General features: G+C 33.6%; 4 protein-coding genes and 1 long non-coding RNA gene across 5 annotated transcripts; 2 read left to right on the top strand and 3 right to left on the bottom strand.

Moving 5' to 3' along the window:
- Positions 1–459: 459 nt before the first annotated feature.
- On the bottom strand, positions 460–11,998 carry LOC125056681 (large neutral amino acids transporter small subunit 1). Its single transcript, XM_047659940.1, has 5 exons — positions 11,244–11,998; positions 9,577–9,795; positions 3,277–3,547; positions 1,791–2,118; positions 460–978 (listed from the first exon to the last, which is right to left on the bottom strand). The coding sequence occupies exons 1-5, from the start codon at positions 11,521–11,523 to the stop codon at positions 592–594; spliced, it is 1,485 nt and encodes a 494-aa protein (XP_047515896.1). The 5' UTR covers positions 11,524–11,998; the 3' UTR covers positions 460–591.
- Positions 4,306–4,923, top strand: LOC125056682. The gene is made up of 2 exons (XR_007118087.1): positions 4,306–4,464; positions 4,578–4,923. It is a non-coding gene; the product is annotated as an uncharacterized LOC125056682 (long non-coding RNA).
- Positions 11,999–13,036: 1,038 nt separating the features above from the next.
- Positions 13,037–15,800, bottom strand: LOC125056680 (angio-associated migratory cell protein). The gene is made up of 4 exons (XM_047659938.1): positions 14,897–15,800; positions 14,564–14,738; positions 14,124–14,240; positions 13,037–13,411 (listed from the first exon to the last, which is right to left on the bottom strand). The coding sequence occupies exons 1-4, from the start codon at positions 15,515–15,517 to the stop codon at positions 13,095–13,097; spliced, it is 1,230 nt and encodes a 409-aa protein (XP_047515894.1). The 5' UTR covers positions 15,518–15,800; the 3' UTR covers positions 13,037–13,094.
- Positions 15,801–16,781: 981 nt separating this feature from the next.
- Positions 16,782–17,961, top strand: LOC125056784 (39S ribosomal protein L10, mitochondrial). The gene is made up of 3 exons (XM_047660071.1): positions 16,782–16,937; positions 17,013–17,522; positions 17,698–17,961. The coding sequence occupies exons 1-3, from the start codon at positions 16,919–16,921 to the stop codon at positions 17,916–17,918; spliced, it is 750 nt and encodes a 249-aa protein (XP_047516027.1). The 5' UTR covers positions 16,782–16,918; the 3' UTR covers positions 17,919–17,961.
- A 726-nt stretch (positions 17,962–18,687) lies between these two features.
- On the bottom strand, positions 18,688–21,049 carry LOC125056546 (homeobox protein Mohawk). Its single transcript, XM_047659692.1, has 4 exons — positions 20,916–21,049; positions 20,240–20,473; positions 19,898–20,057; positions 18,688–19,523 (listed from the first exon to the last, which is right to left on the bottom strand). The coding sequence occupies exons 2-4, from the start codon at positions 20,341–20,343 to the stop codon at positions 18,996–18,998; spliced, it is 792 nt and encodes a 263-aa protein (XP_047515648.1). The 5' UTR covers positions 20,344–20,473; positions 20,916–21,049; the 3' UTR covers positions 18,688–18,995.
- Between the last annotated feature and the right edge of the window lie 1,725 nt (positions 21,050–22,774).

Below are 22,774 nucleotides of genomic sequence, written 5' to 3'. Positions count from 1 at the left end.
GAGCAGGTTGCAAAATTTTATAGTTTGTTTTAATACCACTCCCGACCTTACATCAAAATTTGAAAACTTTTGGAATTATAATGAATTAATTGTCTTGACTGACTGGACTAATATTAGACTTTTAGAGACGGAGAATTTCATTTTGGAGAAACTCAGTAATGCGTTAAAGGCAAACATTTCTGTAAAAAAAACTGGTTGCATCATTACTTGATACATGCATATATTAATGATTTAAACACGTAATTGATGATAATTTACTATTTTGTAAATTAAATAAGATTTTGCGTTCAGTTTGCCGCTTGGATCCAACTTTTTACTAACATTGCATAACTTATTCAGTTAAACGCAAATAACTAATAAACAGTTGATTAACACATTAAAATTTCATACAAACCTTATATACTAAAACTACATAAATATAGGTACAAGGTAATTCTTATAAAAATAAAATAAAACAAATTTCAAAAAGCATTATATTAATAGACTGATCAACGTTATAACATAAAAAAGCAATTGTAAAAGCTCGAGATTTATTGTCAAACTTAAATCTAAGAATACTTTCAAACAGATCTAAAGTAATGATTTTATAAATCATAATTCTTTTGAGTCTTCGGGGAGACATAGGAACATTTTTGAGCAGACAATATTGAATGAATTGCAGGCTGACTGCAACCATCGCGGCGTATGCCTAACGCAAACAAAATAAACTGGTATTCCCGCCGCAATCATGCCAATACCTATACCAACTTCAACAGGGGACTTAAAACAAGAACATATAACAAGTGATGTACATAAAACAAGGAATGATATTGGGAATAATAGGTTGACTCGAATTGGCCGGGTTACGTTTGGTTGTGTGCGTCGCAGCCAAAGGAGGCCCGCGACTGAGCAGATAATGAAAATTGCCTCCACAGATGTGACGTATAGGACGAGTGACTCCACGCTCCGTGTCAGCAAAAGTAATAGCGTCACCAGACACTGGAACAAGATATGTACTATTTATAAATGTATAACACAAATATGGAATGTATTAATATGATTTTTGAATAGCGAATTTTGCAATTGAGTTAAGGTGTCTTTTGCAAAGCACAATTAAGCATTTTCCCTCCTTGTAATTGAAATTTTGGAAAACGGTTAACCAACCGTTTGGGGCCGCTTCCGTAATTGGAGGTTAAGCCTGGGATTATCATTGAAGTATCTCGTAAAAATTTTGTGACTTCCAAACCCATTTTCTCTCGAAAGTGTTTTGTAATCTGATAGACCAACTAACATAATAACAATATGTACGTAATAATAACATAACCTAATTCTTAGCAAAACAGAAGGAATTTTTGCGTAGTGGGTACAGATACACAATCGAAACTCATGATATTCAAAAGGCACAAGTAAGTTTTATCTCTTTAATTATAATCTGTTGATTAAGTGAGAAAATAATTGAATTGTGTTTTTTAGTAATTATCACTTTCATATTAGCGTGCGAAAATGTAATTAATGTGTCAATTGTCAACCTTGTTAAGTTGGTAACTTTTGGGGGAGGAAATGCAATACCAAAAACAAATATAATCTATTATAAAATGATAAAGCTTCTGATGGTGTAGGGGGTAAGAATTTCGAAAATTCTTTGAGTGACTTATGCTATATGTCAACACGAATAATATTTTTTTTTTAAACAGGATTTTAAAAGAAAAAGAATGACTTGTAGTAAAAGGTCGGTTATTTCAACAATGTATGTAGTCTCTGATTTTTATAAACCTATATTCAAAATTAGTGTTTTATTTATTTACACTAACCATAAAAATTAAAGATGGAACTGGAGTAAGTCGTCGGACGTCAATAAGTGCGATCGCCAGCGGTAAGTGTCCATTCCTTGCTCCGACGAAGAACAGCCTGGATGAGGCGTATATAGCCCCATTAAGGGATCCAAAAGTGCACAGTGCGACAAATAAAGGCATTATCCAGGAAAACATGCCCAGTATTTGGTCCCCAAATGTGACAGCAACGGCAGCGCCGGACGCAATAATCTGTTCCTTTGTTAAAACAACGAAGAGGGCAAAATTGGTCAATGCATACACAATTGTCACAACTGGCATCGATATACAGATTGCTCGCGGAAGGTTCCTGGAATTGAAAAATATATAATTACTAGCGGACCTGACAGACGTTGTCCTGCATATTTCAAGCGATTAAGATATTAAACAAAGTATGAAAGTACCGACTGCAGCGCCATCTGCCGGGCTGATTTGTGAATCTAAACCATTCCCAGATCCCCTTGAACACACACAAAAAAATTTCATCAAAATCGGTCCAGTCGTTTGAGAGAAGTTCAGTGACATACACACTCACAGAAGAATTATATATATAAAGATCATCAATATCAGTTATAAATAAGTTTGAAATTAGGTTAACAACTTTTGTTGGACATCCATATAGCATACACAGAAACATATATTTATAGAGCTTTTTGTGGTATTATAAAGCCAGGTAGTTAAGATTTTTATGAAGTACATACTTATATATTATATCTCCATTATTAAAAAAAAATATCAGTTTGTTCTAGGGATGATCGATGTTAGAAAAACATCGATATTGACATCGATGGCATTATCGAAAGCCCAACATCGATGTTCGATATTTATCGAAAACCGAACATAGATCTAGAATGATGATTTTTGCATTAATAATTGACAAAGAAATAAAATACAGTGGTTCGAAATTTATTAAGAAACATGACAAATTATTACATATTCCGATATTTTTATCAACTGACTGAATGAAAATTAATGTTTATAAAGAAGAACCTTATAATATATTTCTTTGTTGATAAAGAGTAGTGAGAAAGTGTGAGAGAGAAATAGCGAGCGAGACTACGAAGAACGAATGAAGGGAACGACCTGAGCGCAAAGAATAAATACGCGTTCAAAACTTTAATAATCCTGATTTGTGGATGCGTTCATAGAAGACATTTGTTTCGTAAGTTGCATTGGTCGTGCGAGAGGCCGTGAGTTAACATCTAACATCGATGTTCGATTCAGTTAACATCGATATTACGATATTTTTGGTATAGCAACATCGATGTCGAAACATCGATGTTTTTGCTTTCAACATCGATGTTCGATGATCATCGAGCATCCCTAGCTTGTGGTTCCCATATTTTAAGTAATGTCTTGACTATCAAATTGTATTTATGTTTTGAGAAAATGAATTAAAGATTGATTGCCATTTCATTGATAAGTATTTCAACGTTAACTGCAAATCAAAGTTCAAATGTTCACATACCTATATGGATCTTTCAGTTCTTCAGTCACAAAGTTGAGATAGTTCCAACCGGAGTACGAAAATAACCCATGGTAGAAGGCAGCCGCGATGTCCCCTGGTTTTGTCACAGTTCCCTCCATCATTGATTGAACATTGTTTGTACTTTCAGCGAACAAATACCAAATACTCGCACCAAACATTACCACGAGGGCCAGCATTTTGGCAGCAGTAAACGAATCTTGCACTCGCGTAACCCATTTTACATTATAACAATTTAAGGCTGTAAGGAAACCTGAAACAAATATTGTTTCAATTAAAATGACGTTATCAAATACGAAGTTATCAGCGGGTTTTAATTAGGAAGCTTATGTAACCTATATATTAATAACCATAAACGATTTTTTATATACCTAGTCGCATAAATATTATTGAAATCTCGGTATATGGGTTGATTGTGTCACCAGCTGATTACAATTGCAGAAAAGTACTTCAAACGCCGAGTTATATAAATATAATAATACATTTTACAGCCATTATATTATAAAAAAGTCACAGAACGTTGGAAGCTTTACATACATTATTTGTGATTTCTAAATAAACACTAAGGGTTCAGGAAAGAGCACTAAGTGTGACGCCCTTATGTGAAAAATCTATGGAATTTCATTCTGTCATTCTTTTGTTCAAAATTAACTATTTGAAATTAAATAATATGCTCTAATTTTATGTATAAAGAAATGCCCACAGCTGTTTTCTAAAAATCATTATGAATTGACAAAAAATACACGAAAATCTCCTCTTTCGGGGTTTTTCAATAATTAAGTAATGATATTAAAAGAAAGACTCATATAGCATCAAAATATTTAAGGAAAACATACAATTTAATTGATAAACTGCCGCAAAAACCTTAATCTTATAGTTTTACATTACTTATCTACTTTACTTATCTATCATTAATGTTAACCAAATATTTGAATTTACAAAATGCTTTATATTTAAATGACAATTTTACTGTAAAACCGATGTTTAGTATCTTTACAGCTTGTATCGTCAAGCGTGTTTCCTTGGTGCATCATCTAAAGAACTGTTTATTCTAACTAATTCAAAGAGACTACAGGATAGAAACATGCAGAAATAAACAGTAGGTGCAAATAAATAAGTGGAAGTTGACTGCCAGTACATTTTTTTTTCCATCTCGACGCCATAGATAATGTACTTATATTTTATATCATAGACTAATATTATGTGTGATACGTGGACACCTTGTCACTGCCCTATGCATATGTATTACGGTAAATATAATATATTTTCCCTTGCCTATACAGGTGTGTATTACATTGTATAGGGACAAATTAAGTGCTACTACCGGAGCGTAATTTGCGCTGGCGATACGGGAGGAAATTCTCATTATCCTGTCAAGCACAATCAGCGTACGAGGATAAAGATGCGGACCTCCGCGGCCCTGCACACACGAATAACTCCTTATTGTAACGTAATTGTCACACATTGTACTTCCTTTTTGATATTCAATCTTTTAACTTTCATTGTTGGGCGATAAATCTGACTTTGGGTAACTAAGTTCAGTCGAATAGGACTACAAATGCTGTGACCGAATTCTTTGGGTCTACCAATGTTGGCGTGTAATTTGATGTAATTAAATGTTTCGTTATTTTCAAGGGTTTTCAAAATCTATACACATATACGAAAATTCTTGACAGATCTACCATACTGACAGAAATCTCCAAACAGTATGGGGTTTTGTTCGTTGTTATAAGCATCGGCCAAAAAGGTATGGCAATACCAATTTTAATGGGGAAATTAGATAAAAATTAAAAAAACCTTTTATGTAAACTATGAACTACGTGCACACGTTGTTAATATCTAGTTACTTCGTTTAATATATTGATTTGATTAAAACAAGTAATTCTAAAGAATGAAACAGAACTCTTTGGATGTTTACAGGCTTGTATATTAAAAGAAAAAAAAACTTTGCCAAGAAGAAATGTATCTACCATTGCTAACCCACCTATAATTAAATTCTACAAAATAATACCAAAACGACTTGACTTGACTCCAGTTTTATTAACTTTTGTCTAAGTCGTAGTTTTCACAGGACAAAATATCGCATCAGTGTGTCTAATAAAAATTGCGTTGTCGAAAAGTTTTCGTTATTTCAGAATATTATCTACACGTACCCGAATGGTTGGCAAACGTAGTCCTTTAAGTTGTTGTCTCATTCTCTGGAGTACATTGAACCTCTTGAAAAAGTTGCAATGAAAATGATTGTCCAAAAAGTTCAAGAGAACCGGAAATCTTTTGGTTATGCATTTTGGAATGGATTGAAAATGTATTTAGCTCTGTGCAAATACCATGAATATACATCAATCAGATAAGGAATTTAATTATAGGGTAATTGGAATTGTGTAATATTGGAAATTTATTCGTATTTAATTAGTAAAGTTATCAATATAACAAAAATTGCAATCGCCGAAAAAGTAATGATCTATTTATTATATGGTACTAACAGACCCGACAGACGTCTTAGATGCCTTTACATGTCTTAGATACAAAAATATCAAACTTAAAAAAACAAACAAAATATATGTAATTGTTAATAACCCATCGAATCCACTTAATCACTCGTCAAATTTGTTCCAGCCGGTTAGGAGGAGTTTTTCAAACACAGAAGATTTATATACTTATAACCTAAAAAACAAGACATCAAAAGTTTTGAAGCTAGAAACATCAAATGCTTTTTTACTTTTTTTATTACGTAATATATATGTTTCTCGTTTAAAGGATGATTCACGGTACACCGTGTCGCGAGCGGGCCGGGCCCCGGCCGGGACACGGCCACCGTGCGCCGGCCGGGACAGTGGTTCATGTTACACCGGGCTGTTTGGGTGTACGCACGTACGTGTTTGGACGACTATATCTGTTTTTGTCAAAAAAAAAAACAAAAAAAAATTTAACCTCACTAAGATTTGACGTTGACTGCTCTGCGGGTGCCCGGGCGCCTACGTTCATGTTACGACGTGCCGGGGCCGGACCGTGCCGGAGCCGGGAAACAATACCCACCGACATTACAACGCCGTGCCCCGGCCGGGGCACGGCCGGGGCACGGCCGAGCCACGGTCAGGCATGAATTACTTCATACAAAAGTATATCATTAATGTTAGGCCGTGCCCCGGCCGGGGCACGGCCCGGTCGAGACACGGTGTAGCGTGAATCAGCCTTAAACCTTCTCTGAATTTCCACAAATATTTAAAAAAAAATGCCAAATCGGCCAAGCCATTCTCGAGTTTTAGCAAGACAAACGAACAGCAATTTATTTTTATGTATAAAATAAACTGCTGATTAAATTATTTATTTATATAATTGTTATGAAGTCAATGTTTGTTTTTATCCTCAAAATATTAAATTAAGTTTTACAAAAATAATCTAATTGAAGAGAATAACTGTCTTAATACTGTGAAGTTCAAATTCAAAAATTCTGCGTTTGGTTTATTCCACGCATTTACCAGCTGGGTTGGGTTCGATCTGAAATTGGATATTTACAGATTTACACTAATATAAAGAAGAGCTTCTTATATAAAAAAGAGATTTGAACAATTCTTTCACCTTATGAATCCAATATTATCTGTCACGAACATAGAATATTTACAAAAGAGTTATCAGAAATCGTTTGTTAATGTAACCTAACGTATGAAAAGAATACTAATAAATATCCTATATCGCGCACGCTCCGGAAACTATAGACAATAGAGAAAAGTGATGTAATACAGTTTAATAGAAACCATCAATATCTTCAAAACAGTCCGCGATACCATGATTGACCATTACTTACCACCATGGTCCAATTACCTACGAAGGCTTCAGAACTAAAAATCATGCTACGGCCGAATTAATGCGGGTGAAACTGTAGAACACAGGTAGTAACGCATAAACAATTACAATAACGTAAATAAAACAATTGCAACCGAATTTAAATGATCCTAATCCTTGGGATTGATTTGCTCGAATTCAAATATATGGCTTTACAAACAATTTGTAAGACTCACAACTTGGCGATTAAAAAGAGTGGCGGAGAGTTTCTTGCCAGTTCTTCTTGCCTGCTCTACGCCCTTGAATTGCGAACTAGTAGTAAATGTAAATATAGAATTAATACATCTTTTCTGTTGACGTTCATAAGTTTACTTGGTTACCTATATGAATAAAGTTATTTTTGATTTTGAGTTTGCATAAAAAACAAATGCGATCGACAAGTCCAGTGACACAAAAGAAGACGGTGTAAAATAGAATATATTTTATCCATATGTGTGTAACCTTATTCTCGGTAGGTAACAATTGCAAAATAAGGATTCAAATCACTAAAGTTGCATTCTGTGAAGTCTGAACAGGCGCTGCATGTGGCAAGGAATGTACACGTTGCGTATTCCACGAAACGTGTATTGTAAGTTATTATTTATAAAAAAAACTAATGGAATTCTGCTGAACAACCTCTTTGGAAGCATTGTACAAACGAGTTATATAATACTGGCGCATTTTAACTGCGTTTCTTACGGATGAAAGCTTTATTAATTTACGCAAAACAATACTAAATGTAAACTCAAAATATTTTTTAATTAACCTAAAATAAAACAGAAAATATAGTTAAATGTGGAGTTCAATTATATAAAACTTAAATTGTAATTGACAATATTGACACACCTTAATAAGTTAAAAAAAAACACTTCGTTTTTGAACCTCCCTTTTTGAAGTCGTTAATAACCAGCTTGTGACCCTAAATAATAGTGGGATTAACATGTTTTTGCGCAAAGTATCAGCCCAAATGGACCCTCCATTTGGGCTGAAAAAAAACAAAAGCAAACAAAAGTATGTAATTAGCAAATAATAAGTACCTTTGCGTCACAAATATCAGCAACGTATACAAAGTAATAAATTCGCCACATGTTGCACTATACTCGTGCGCGTATTCCCAGGCGTACAAAATTACACCATTAAAAATGGTCGCAAACGTCGCAATAACTATGAACATTGCGCCAAATATTTGAATATTAAAAACATTGAAAAGTGACTATGATTAAAGACGATCTTAGTAATGTTAAATCTAACATATATACAATTCTCGTGTCATAATGTTCGTTCCCATACTCCTCCGAAACGGCTCCACCGATTCTTATGAGATTTTTTACGCATATTTAGCAAGTCTGAGAATCGGCTACTATCTATCTATCTTTCAAACCCCTAAATTTTTATTATTTACATAATTTATTTTGTTTTTACATATTTATTTATTATACAAAAATACATTCAACCTTTAATTTTCACCCCTCTACGATCAACCTCTATTTCTTATTTGTTAATTAAAATCTTGCGTTTTGAACTCTGAGGTTTATATAGAGAAAATTCACAGAAAAACCTAAGAAGTTTTCTTTCCACAAAACCGAACAGTCTCTGGTGTAGCATAGCAAAATTGTCCAAAGTAAAATCACATTAAGGAGAAACGAAGTTCGCGGGGGCAGCTAGTAGTCCAATAAAATTATCCACAGATTAGCAATAAACATTACACTGAAAACTTACAGCATATACAAATGCAAGTATCTGGCTGGCCACAACTGTGGAAACGCTAATACCTTTTTTACCTTAAACATTGATTTATATAAATAATGTAATAAATTGGCGTTTATATTTTTTAAATTTATATTGTGTAGTAGTTGCGTAAAGCAATCACAATGGTAATTAAAGTAGGACGAAGAAAAAATAGCAAAACACTCTTCGCGTAAATTGGCGATTGGGTGAAGCTTCAGGAAGCTTAACTCTAGCTTTGTAAGTGACGTATTGACCGATCAACCATTATTAAATTCTACTCGACTTTTTTTCTTATCCACAATTTTTTATGACTTAAGAAAACATCCGCCTTTGCATACACCATAAAACGCAGCACAGAAAATTCCAAGATTCTAAACCTGGATGAGGCTCTGTTGTTTATTCGCGTTAAGTTTTTGCACCCGCACAAAATTTTTTTTTTAAATAGTAAATTATTATGGAACTGTTGATTGGACATGTTTAACACATTAAGCAATTACCTATAATCAAGTACCTAATCTGATGTTACTTAACTTCTGTTTTAGATCTTTTTCTAACTACGTTTAAAATAACATAAATTAATTCTATAAACCTTAGTACGTCATCAAGTTTTTATTGAAACAAAAAATAACCAAAGTAAATCATGCGGTTGACCGTTGAATATGACGCATACTACCTAACATTGATAAAAAATTGTTGCAACTTTTAAGTAAATACTATTATTTATATACTCACATGTCAAAACAGCAGCTACAAGAATCACGGCATCCACGGGAGGTTCACAGGCAGGCCAAAAAGGCTGAAGAATATTTGTAGCGAATATCAAAGCCGTGATGGCATTTCCAGTAGGGACCAAGACGAAAAGAGCTACCCAGAGGTAGAGGAATGCTGGAAGTGGGCCGAAGGCCTCGCCGATGTATGCGTAGTCACCGCCGGACTTTGGGATCATAGTACCTGAAATATGAATAGATAACTAATTAGTGTTTGTTTAATAATAGAAAAAAATCAGTTATTATATATGCTATAGTTAACTAAAATATAACCCCCCATTATAATAATAAATACGATTACTTCGATTCTTATGATCAAAATTGTTTAAATAACATTATTGAAGTGAGTATGTTGCGCACATTGCGATAATACAAACGAAATGATAAAAGCAATGTTGGGCTAGTGGTTACTCGACTGCGACTCTCAATGATAAGGTCGGGCATTCGAAGCCCACCTGCACGTCGATTTTCAACACTATACTCGTACGGCGTAGGAACGCCTTTTGAAAACCTGCATGGGTTAGCCCAAAAGGATGGATGGATCTTCAAGGATGTGTCAGGCATGTCTCTGTCCCATGGTGGTCGGAAAATCATATATTGGTTTGTGGACTCAGTTTCCGCACTTAGACTCTCAATAGGTCCGTTGTGCGTAAAGTCCTAGCTAACTAAGCCAGCCGGGGAAATCTTATAACATACAAACATAGAGGGATTATAGAATATTCAAATCACTATAAAGGCCGATTTACATTATCTTAGTGTTTAGGAGAGTGCTTTAGGATAGTACTTTAGTTGAAACATGTAAACGCTACTTGCTTTAGTAAACGCTATGCTAAAGAACTTGCCTTTCAAGTAGTACTAAAGCACTCTCCTAAACACTAAGATAATGTAAATCGGCCTTTAGTGTAACTTGAAAGGCAAGTTCTTTAGCATAGCGTTTACTAAAGCAAGTAGCGTTTACATGTTTCAACTAAAGTACTATCCTAAAGCACTCTCCTAAACACTAAGATAATGTAAATCGGCCTTAAGATAATGTAAATCGGCCCTAATGCATGAAAGTTACGAAGCCGAGAAGTGCCAATGTTTACAATATTTTAACGTTCTTACAACGGTGACCTACATAAAGTAGGCAATTCAATAACCTACTTTGAAGCTCGATATAGGCTCTAGCTACATTGAAAACACTGCATTGCAGTTTGGCAGTGTCTTTCATGTAAATACGATTAAAATTTTTATTGTTTGACCCCCGGATCGTCTATTTTTACGTAAGTAGGTAATTTAGCTTCCATAAAATTTTGATAAAATTATTAGGAATCATTTAACCACACGATGACGGAAGTCATAGATTTTTGCAGTCTTGCGATTAGAATAATTTATGTTCGTATTAAATTTGAATATTCTTGGTAAAAAAAGAATATCGAGGCACGTGGCACTAATCGGTTTACTCCATGACATCTTCTCCAAAACATTTTTGCGGTGATTCAAACTTAGACCGCTGAGCTATTTACGTGATTAGTTAACACTTAACAGTGAAAGTTAATCAGATCAGGTGCGTGCTATGACGCATTAATTAAAACTTTAAATTAATTTTTCAGCCTTTTACTTGTTAGAGATAATATGTCAATTGAATCTTACCCAATTCGGCATAGCAAAGTGCTCCGATCATTGACAGCAGCCCGGAGAGGACCCAAACAATGAGGGCCATACCCTTGGAGCCTGCATTCTTCAAGGCGTTGCTGGGAGACACGAAGATTCCAGACCCAACAATTATTCCAACAATAATTGCCACCCCATTTACAAGACTCAACCCTTTCTTTAACCGTACCCCACCACTAGGTTCTGCTTCATTATGTTCACCATCTCCTATGTCCATCACCTTCGGCGTCAAAGTTTCAGTTGCTGACACTTTCGCCATCGTATGAATTTAAACCGAACCACTTTAATATTAAGATTAACCCAATACAAAATTTACAACTGTAAATACAAACATAATTTTGGCTACCTTAACTGAATAAGTGACGAAGCTCATGTAAACATTGCATCACACTACCTTCGGAAACACCACGTGTGATATTTTTCACAAAAATCTAAATTTTATAATTACATAAAAATTTAACTATCGTTTCACAGCTAGGCGATAAAATAATTCGATTTATGCACACATTTTACCTTCCACTACTAGGTTAATATATTCAAAAAATTGTAGGTCACGATCTATTAGTCGTAATTAAGCAGAACTGCACTTGACCTATTATATTTTTATAAATTTGATTGAATGATTTTATAATGTTTATACATTTTTTAAAGCATATGTCGCGATCGAAGCCGGCCCGACGACACTACACGTTGTTCGTTAACCGACCCCACTTTACTATTCAGTATACTTAACATGTAACTCCGAGTCTACTCTACCGCGTTGTAATAATTCCATAACGAAAAAGGCTTTAAATTATTACATAGCCTTTAGAATTTCAATCTTAAATACTCAGTGGTAGAGATCATTTCGCACTGCGAAGTGGGTGTTAAAACTGGCTGCCAAGTTTGAACGGGTTTTCGTCTCTTTCTTTCCCCTCTTACCACGTGTACGGATGGTATATTTTTTACTATAATAGTTATTCAGACCCACAGCTTTAATAACACGTGTTTTCATTGACTGTTTCTAATACGAAAATTATAATAGGTTAAGGATAGTCGCAGGATATAAGCAATTTATTTATAACGCTACACAAGGTCATTGACAGCCGGACTGCCGGTATCAGAGATCAATCACCCGCGTCAAGCCCTGAAAACTGGCTACTTGTAATAAAATTACATATTTGCTTCACGAATAGACATTTTCCGGTGACTGTTATGTTAACTTTTATGATTGCCTGCTACAGAAATGACATCCTTTTTTTGAATTCAATAAAGGCTGAAATATTTTATTTTTCGTGATTGAAACTAAAATCTCAATGCTTAAAATTGGCGCAATTTTGCTATGAACACATGAATGGGGGTAATAATCATGTATGTGGTATGTGGAGAATAAGAACGCTAATAGTTTTGTATATAGTTGGTTCAGTCTTCACTATACTTCTAAAAATAAATTGACCAAGAGCTATCAGCAAACATTACTTAAAAAATGTTATTCACAATTAAATTAAAAAAAAAGGGATAGAAAATAGAAAGGTTTTTAAAATAACGCGCAAAATGGATATGGAAATGGACTTTATGGAGTATGGACTCTTTCACGGTTTTCTAATAAAATAATGAATAGCTCGGATCAGGAAATGAGGCTTTTGTTTTAATAAAACTTTATAGGTACATGTATGTATTTTTAATAAACCATTTCTTGTACTTTTGAGTATATAGAATAAAGTGTATAGCAAAGACATTAAATATTTTATGATTCCCATGAATACATTACTTATTGGATTTAAGATAAAAAATTTGATGATGATAAAGTTTTATTTCTGTATATAAATAAACATTATTTGTACCATGTACTTAATCATTATCACTTTGGATAGGGTATTTAAATATCCTTGCTGTTCCATCATCAGATGTGCACAGTACAATATTTTCCTTTGCATTATAAACAAGATCCAGTATTTCTGACCAATGTCCTGTTAGCATTTTACTTCTTTCACCAGATCTTCCATCATAAACTCTTAAAGAGCCATCAAGACAGCCAGTAAGGAGTTGGTCCTTGATCCATATCATTTTAGTTACACCCGCTGACACATCTTCTTCTGATTTTGCACAGGAATGTCTTATCATTTGCCTGGCTGTGTCCCAAATTGTGATAGAACCATTTAGAGTACCTAAAATTTTCATGAAAATATAGACTAAGTAATTCATTATATCATGCCTTTAAAAAATTAGAAAATAAAACTTAAAAAGACAGACAACAAAGAAGAAATCCAAAACTCTTCCGGGCTTAGTTCAAAACATTGAGAATTTATTTTAAATGTGAACAAGCATCTTCAAGCTTATGAACTAAAACTAAACACCACGATAAGTAATAGCAATGCCCTATTGAACTTCTTCCCAAACCACCACCCTGTGGTGCCTTTATAGAATGAACTCCCTGAGAATGTCCTGTCCCCTACACTGATCTCTTTTACAAATAAAATGATAATATTAATAATAACAATAAATTTATTTAAATTGCAAAGGTAGAAGCACTGTTGGAATTATCCTATTGTAAGTGTTGCCAGTATGATAAGTGTTTTGTTCCTTCATTAGTGTTTGACATCTGACTTAATAAGTAATGTGCAGTATGTTTTTCTTTAAAACACATACTTACACTTTTTTTTTTAGAACATTCATTATTAAACATAAAGAAAATAAACTCCATACTGTTACATTATTCTTGTCATAATCAAAGAAAATAGGAGATAAATTGGTCCCACTGATGTGTAGCTTTAGTAGAGCAATTTTCATTTTATATGTTATACATATATATACACATTAAGTGTAGTTAAAGCAAAGTTAATAAGTCAGGAACTTAAATAGAATTACATAAAACATTACCTAAAGCAAAATAATCCAATTGTGCATCAGGACAAAAAGCAACAGCTTCCAAATCATTTTCTGCTCCCAGCTGCGCTACAACCTTTCCGTTCACTGATGTTGTTAGGACCACTTTCCCTGTAAAAATATACACAAATGTTTAAACTTAAAGTTGCTAAGGTAACATTTTTATATATGACTTATATAGTATTTATTTTAGGATTTTATTCTTGCTGGAGATATGTGTTGAACTAATGAAAAATTTAGTCTAGACTTCATTATTAATAAAAAAAAAAATTACTTAATTCAGAAGATTTATCTGTGTCTAGCCTGTGTGTAGGCTAACAAAACAATTATATTAAATATAATAATGTAGCTAATTGCAGAGATTATTTGTTTACTTTATAGTAAAAACTTTTTAATAATTATTTATATTGTAACTAATGACATCAATAACAAACCATCGGTAGATATAGAAGCCATAAGGTTATTCTCTGGGTGAATATCAATAGCTGTAACACGAGTATCATGCATTCCATTGGGGACTTGGTGAAGTACAGCATTTGTCTTAAGGTCCCATATTTTTACAGCTCCATCTTCATATCCTGCTGCTAATCTTACACCATCCGGGAATATCTACAAAAATAACATGAATCTACATAAATGAACATGTAATTACACACATATATTCAATGGATTTTCCTATTATAGTGTTTTTCACATCAAGGTATATTAAATTTTAAAGGTATGAATTTTTTTTCAAAAAACAACCACCAAACAAGTAAGGATGTTACCTTTGCACAGTCTGTCCTTATGTTGTGTCCTTGTAATACTTTAATGTCTCCAGACGGAATTTTAAAAATATATATATCTCCAGCAACTGCCCCACATATAAGAACTCTAGCTCCAAAGTGCCATAGACCCCAGCTGAGGTCATCAGCTTCATACTCAAATGCAACAGACCATGGTTCTTGATTTTCTAAATTACATTTCCATACTTTAATTAAACCACACATGTCAATTGTAGCTAAATACACACCATCGAAACTGAATCCCACAAAGATAACCGAATCCTTGTGGTTCACGCAGTCCATGATTACCTGGCCAGTTTCAACTGACCAGACATAAGCTTTATCATCTTCTCCACCAGTAACTGCAATTTTACCATTTGGGTGGAGATCACAACAAAACACTGAACCTGTATGTTTATTAAAGGCTAGCTGCGATTGATCTTCAGGCCTTTCCATGCCTGTATCATACTCTTCTTCTTGATCGTCCACCATTTCGTCATCATCGAACTGAAGGTCATCCAATTCACCCAAATAGATTAATTCCTCGTCATTCTCCCCATCCATTCCAATTACATCGTCACCGTTAATCGACGACGGTGGGGTATTTTCCTGACGATCTCTCATTATAGTAGTTATTTGTTTCTCTTCGTGAAACCTTACCTAACCCAACGAGATAATATTATAACCTTCACTAAAATAATCACGAAAAATGTATCTTCTTAGTTGAACAATATTTTTATCAGTTATTAGCTCGAGGTAATTGCACCTTACGGATTGTCAATAAAATTTTTATCGGTTGACTGTAAAAATAAAAATTATTGATAAAATAAAAATTAGACAATCACATGCTTTTGTTTTGGAAAAAGTAAAAATGTTTGGTTAGGTCGTTATAAATAGGACAAATTAAAGTATACTGTATAGTACCAACTACCATATAAATGACATTTGACACTTCATCAAAATTCAGTAACTTTGTATCGGCACATAATAATATATTGCTTATTTTTTTTCAATCTCAAGTACATATTTAATATAATAAGACAACAGAAAGTAATTTTACGATTAAGTTTTAGTAATAAACCATTCTATACAATAAACAATTTCTTTTCTAAATAGAATAGACGTCGTTACAACTTACAAATTACAATGTTCGACTGTTGCGGCATGTGAACCCTTTTTCTTTTTAAACACTAGGGATGTAGATGTACCCAAAACATCGAAAGTTCATAAGTAGAATCGAATGCTATGATTACATGTTCACCATAAATAAATCACCAAATTGTGATTACAACAAAACATATTATTATTTTCATTAATTAAAAAATACAAAGAAAAATAAATAGAAAAATCATTCTGTTAGGCCTTTAAAATAAAAATGCTATCGCGTACGCTACAACTGTTTTATTGAATTTTACGGATAAATATGGGACACAAGTCGACGCCATAGTAATTGAAGGAAACATTAAAGATGGTAGTTCCCAGTGTTACCAACATTAAAACATATGTATTGGTCTCAAGTTCTCAACTCAACACATTATCAAATTAAAATTACAGTACCTACAAGTACGTTTTTAATGTACAATTGATTCACATATTATGTTAAAAGTTCTTATCGATTCATTCACTTTAATGTTTTGACGTTTTATCTTTTAAGCAGGTCACTTCACTACGAAGCTATAACTGACAAATGTCAAATGTGATCTATTAAATTAGGCCTGATAAAGAATTTTATTAAATTTGGTTCATAATACATTTTCCATGGGAAAATAACAATAAATTCTTCAACAATTCGTCATCACTCAACAGTAAACAGATAATTTTTTAAATAATGATTTAGACAATTACTTATTAACTCGCTCTATATTAAATCTACTCTCCAGAGTCAATTGTCATTTGTAATTTGTATATCCTAATTTCTTTAGGCTGATTTGATCATGTTGTGGATTTATTTGTGAAGAAGATAAATTTAAAAATTACATTTAATTCCTCTGGTGTTATTGTTGTTGTAGGTGATAAATAACAAACATGGCATCTCTAAATAAAGGTATATTAAAAAAAAATTTACATAAGAATTATTTATTATTAAATCATAGTTATTTACATTTCGCTGTTTTTACAGTTTTGTTACAGACACCGGCGACTTTCCTGATAGCTAGGCGATTTCGAGGGAAAATTAACATACAAAAACCAAAGAAGCCTCACTTCGAAAAACAACTCCTTATCGACATAACCCAACCGACTTATGGTCCACCAAAAAGTAGTCTACCTCAGTATGCCTTTTGTAACAATGACAAGCCCACATTTACAAAGAAGGAAATTGATAACCCATTTGAAAGAATATTAGCACGCGAATGTCTTGAATGGTTTAATACATCAAAAATGGTAGTATTCCTACATTTGAACTCTATTAATATGGAAGATAAAACACCAATATTTGCTGCATTAAAAAAGAATGATATGCATTTAAGAACATATGGAAAGAAAATAATGAGCATGGCTACTACTGGGACCAGATATGAAGTTGTTAATCAATTATTTACTTCTCATCAAAATGTAATATTTGGCCAGCCACAGAATGCAAATAAGATGTTTAAAATTTTGAAAAAAGCACCGCAGCTAGTTGTTATGGGTAAATACTAAATATGTTTTTTTGTAACCTTAACAACCTTTATATGACTGTAATACTGACGATTGTGGGTATAACTTAAAGTATGTTTTATGTACAACTGTTTCCGTATTAGGTAGTCATATAAATGTTAAAATTAATTCAATTTCCAATATTAACAGTAAAAATTACTTTCCAGCTGGCATAATAGAAGATAGGATGATGTCAAAAAATGAACTAGTGGAATTTAGTAATCTTCCTAACTTGGAAGTGGCTAGAAGTCAGCTGTGTTCAGTACTACAGAGTGCTGGCTCATGCCTTGTCAGTCAACTAAATCAAAATCAACAAATGTTGGTCTCACATCTTGAAAAGCACATAGAGATACTAAGCGCACCTGAAAAGAACAAGGAAGATAGTTGAAGTTGCATAATTTGTTTGTAGCATAATATATAATAGCATTATGTGTTGTTCTTTCTATTTGCACTGGTTATATATGTATGTATGTATAGTGTGTAAGCTGCTATAGAACATTTTCTTATGTTTATGATATTAACTAACTAAAAGCGAGGATAAAGCATTGAAAAACAAACTATTTGAGTATATTAAGTATGTGATTTGATTTATATTATGATTAGAGCGTGTTTCTAACAAATTTGTTCTTAATTATTGTCCAGTCCAGAAATAAAACGAATACCTCTAATATGCGATCTCTGTTATGGGTTAACTTTAACGAGAACTTATTGATTTGTCTGTCTTTAAAGTAAGAATGTTGGGTAACCAAAAAAATCAAAATGGGTATAATGTAATAAATTGACGCACTGGATCAGGCACAGCTACCCAGCAATGAGTGTTCATACACAGCTAGTATCGGTAGATAGCTTTATCTCTGTGTATACGCATTACCTATAAAGGGAGCAAATAATGAAGGTGAAGCAACAGACGTAAGTACGTGTAAAAAAAAAGGAAATTAACTGTCGTTAAAATATGTTTGAATTCAATTGTATATGAAAAACTTCTACATTCAATTGTATTTTACCGTCTTGTGTTTGATTTTAATCAATATCTAAGTTAGGTAAAGGAACTTACTTCTACTACTACAAATTTTGTAATGTAGGAAGTAAAATCTCACATTCAGATATGAGACTTAGATCGAACTATGACTTCCGTAAAATTGAAGAAAAAAAAAGAATTATTTCGATTATAATTTTAATTATAATAAACAACCTTTGGTTTACAGCCAGCCTAAAAGAGATCGAAGAAATATAATTCTTTCAATAACCTAAATTATGAAATTATGCCTGAAGTTTATACAAAAGCATCATTGTTGTTGCGAAATCATTGATATGCAAAAACTAAAGAGTATTAATAATACTATTGAGCAATTGATAGTGGGCGTATCGATAGTACGGACCATGAGCTTGTGTCTTGATCCCATCCGTTTACAAAACCTAATCTAATAAATTTATTTTATATACATTAACATCATATAATATGTCGTTATGCTCCAATACGACTGGAAGCTAAAGTGGTAAGTGCTACGGCGGCTTCTACTTCATCTCTGTCATGTTCAAAATTGTTTATGGTAATACGCTGTTTTGAATCGGATTTTTTTCGCCTCCCTTCAGGCCACCAGGAATAGTTACTTTCACTTGGCTTAAAACGAGCAGCGCTCTCCAACCATTTAGTTAATAACACGGGACTGCTCGTCTTTTCAATTGAACAATTGGAAAAATTCGTGTCAATCTCATTGCAATTGTTATTGAAACCATGATCAAAAGACGCTGTAGATCCTGAGTCGTCCGTTTTTATATCTGGACTTTCCTGCTCGTTGTTTTCACTCGATTCACGACGCGATAGTGACTCTTGTTCACTCCAAATGCTGTCATCAGAACAGATGCTGAACTGCTCAACATTCCCTTGTGCACGATCATTGTAAGTACGAATTAGGTGACCCCAAGTTAATTGGTTTCGTTCAGCATTGACATTCTTGAGTTTTCTACGCCAATTTGCGAACCAGTTACAAATCTGTAAGAGTAATAACAAAAATGAGAATACTTGAATACTTTTTCTTTACTTTGTACTAAGTACAAAGAAGTCTTCACAAATGAAGCGTCGTCGTTTTTGGGCTTGAGATAGGTAAAACATGCTGTTTTTAAAAATATAAGTATATCGAGTCAAATATTAAAACGTGAGGTAGGTACGTAACCTCACGTTTCTCTGACTTTTATTGTATTAAGCAGTGTTGCGACAAAAATAGTGCCTATTTATGTACAAATAGCAATGTTTGGCATTGTTCCAATTAGGTTGTTTGTGGGTGTAATTTGAGACTATTATCATCGGCACCAAGTGACCCATGGTAACAAATGGGTACTTTAATAAAAAAAAAATAATGCACTTACTTGTATATATGTCAGTCCTGTTTCTCGAGATAAAATCTTTTTTTCCTCGCGATTAGGGTAAGGGTTTTCTCTCCGTCTAACAAGCCAATCCTTTAAGTAGCGTTTAATTTCTGGAGTAAAAAGTCGTTTCTGGGGGCGCTGGCCAGAGACGAGACATCGCCTAAAAACGCTTTATTTATGAAAAAATTGGTTAACATGACACTGTAAGTTCCATACATTCATCAAAATTGAAATCCTTTAAATCGATGACAAAACAAGCTCGTCTTGTAAGTCGTATTGAATGACGCACAAAGACATTATTTACTAAATAAAGACTGAAAAAGATGAGTCATGTTAACAAACCGTGTATGTCGCCTGTTCCTCACTGGTCGCGAGGACTTTCGGTCTTCTTTGGCTGGCCCGTCCATGCTATCAGGCACACCCTCGCTCCTTTGAATAAGCGTCATGGGCGAAAAGATCACTTGTATTTTAAAGTATTCAAATAAATCTGAGTAATTTCAGCACGTGCGATGGGCACCGTAGCTGGAGAAGACTTCGTGTCCCGCAACGTTATCGTTGCGGGGGATGCTTGGTGATCTATTAAAAAAATAAGGACATGTTGACACAAATAGATTCAATCTTAAGCACTCCACCTTATTTTAATACACAAAAAGTTAAGCTCTATACGTTGATGTAACCGAAACATGACGTTCACATTCCTTAGTTCACTTTTAGATGTTATTATTTCTTAGCTTATCCCGTGACTGCTAAGTGTCGAGTTAAGAGTTAACATTTCGAATAGAAAACTAAGGTATTTGTTAACACTGTACAATTTTGAGATTAATATCACTGAATCAGTATAAAAACAAAAAACATGATACTGTTACGTGTGTTGTCGAGGTCATTGTTCCACTATTTATGAAGAATTTTACTTGTACATTTTACTAACGTCATTAAATATCTTTAAATTGAGATTAGAATAGATTTTATTAAATTGTAACAATGGTAGAGATAGAGCAATAAAAAAACAGATACGTACCAGGTTGCGGGAAAGCTCGTGGTCTGTGTGAAAATGGCGTCAGAAGTGCGACTGTAGCGCCGCCGCGCGCGCGCACCGCCCTGCTGCAAAATCATGTTATTTCAGGACGTCTCCCGCGATGTCTCTAAACAACAAAACTATGATAGTCTTATAAAATAATTGTTTTTCTACGTTACGTAGAAACGTTTTTAATATTATGTTGTTGATATAAAACAAAGTTCTTTTATAATTTGCGTTCATATACCTATGTAATGTAATCTCATAAATATTCAAATAGTAGAATAACTTACAATATTTTACTCTGTCGTAGAAAAACTATTTAGAATATTATTTCAATATAAGGTTACAGTTTAAAATCATTGTATTTCATAGAATCTCATGCATATCTTATGCAAATATGTAATTCATTTCGATCATTTTTTGTGTCAAACCTTCCATCCAAATCGCCAGACCTACCTATGTATTGATAATTGGGAAATGCGCCTTATATATCACAAAGCTTGAAACTAAACTTTTAATAATGCTGTATTTATTACTCAACAAACACATAGGTATGTTATTGGATTTAAACAAGTTGTAGTTATACAAGGTCAAACACTTTGTAGATATGTTTAGATAACGTACCTATAGTATTTTTTTAAAATATCTATTAATTTACATTTTTAATTGACGTTGAAAAAGAAGGAGGATATCATTTCGCCGGAGTGTTTACCTCATGGACGTCTGGACCAGACTGGGTTCCTTTTTCCTAGTTGGTCATTAGTCCAGGGTTTGATCACAGAATCCTTGCGGAAAAGAGATTTTTTTTAAATTTAAAAGGTACACCTAAAGTGATATGAAATTTCTGACATAGGTATGCAACTCGAGGTCGATATTAGATTCTAAAATCAATTTTCTTGCTCATATGGTGAAGGAACCTGCAGCAAAATTCCATCAGACGTCGAGGCTTAATAACAAATTCCACCTTAGGCTGACTAAGGCTCCTTCACGACCTTGGGTTGAATGCCTTGGCGAACCCCGAGGGTCCATCTTAAGAGCGCGTGGAGCGTGTTTTTAGTGGGTATTGTTTCGCTACTCCTCTAACTATCAGAGAGCTTTGAGTGTAGCTCCAGCCTCACAGTTCCCGCGTCAAGTCCGACATCCGTAACGAGCCTGCGTAAGCGCATTTTCACCTTAAAAAAACAGCGCACCAATTCGAAACCGGCAACGCGCTCTCGAGCTTTCGGAAGTGTGAATGGGTGGTGGTGTGATTTAACTCTAACCCGTTTTATAAAATATTTTATGTAACTATTACTTAAAATATTGACAAACTCCTCCTTCGAGTTTTTAAGTAGGTAGGTTTTAAAATTAACAGAAATTTAAAAAAATCATTCGCAGTGATTTCACTGCAGATTGGAAAAATAGTTGTAAATGTTTCCTTATATGAGTATATACATACATTTTCTTGTTACCAATAGGTAGGCAATTACGCCTCGGACTTCCTTAACTATGAGAGGAAAATTTATCAGTGAACCTACATAGGCAGTAGAAAATTACGAATGATAGAAAATGACGCAACACTCTATTTCTATTACATCACATAAATATTGATGATTTTCATAAATAATAAATTTGTGTTTTTTACTATGACAAATTAAAACTATAATTTTGGTAAGTAAATTTAAATCAACTACTGCTACTAAAATAGCTCTTAAATAGTTATCAAAAATAATCCGTCATGATACTTCTTAAAAAAAAATTAAGGTTAACGACGCCATGTACAAATTTTCACTATATTTAAAAGTATATAAAAAAAATCTTACATTAAATAAAAGGCCGTAGCCGTTTAATAGTTTCATAAGCTCAACTTTTGCACGTAT

The sequence above is a fragment of the Pieris napi genome, chromosome 15 (assembly GCF_905475465.1).
Source record: "Pieris napi chromosome 15, ilPieNapi1.2, whole genome shotgun sequence".
NCBI lineage: Eukaryota > Metazoa > Arthropoda > Insecta > Lepidoptera > Pieridae > Pieris > Pieris napi.
Note: the sequence above shows the minus strand (reverse complement) of the source record. Positions and strands in the feature narration are given on the sequence as shown.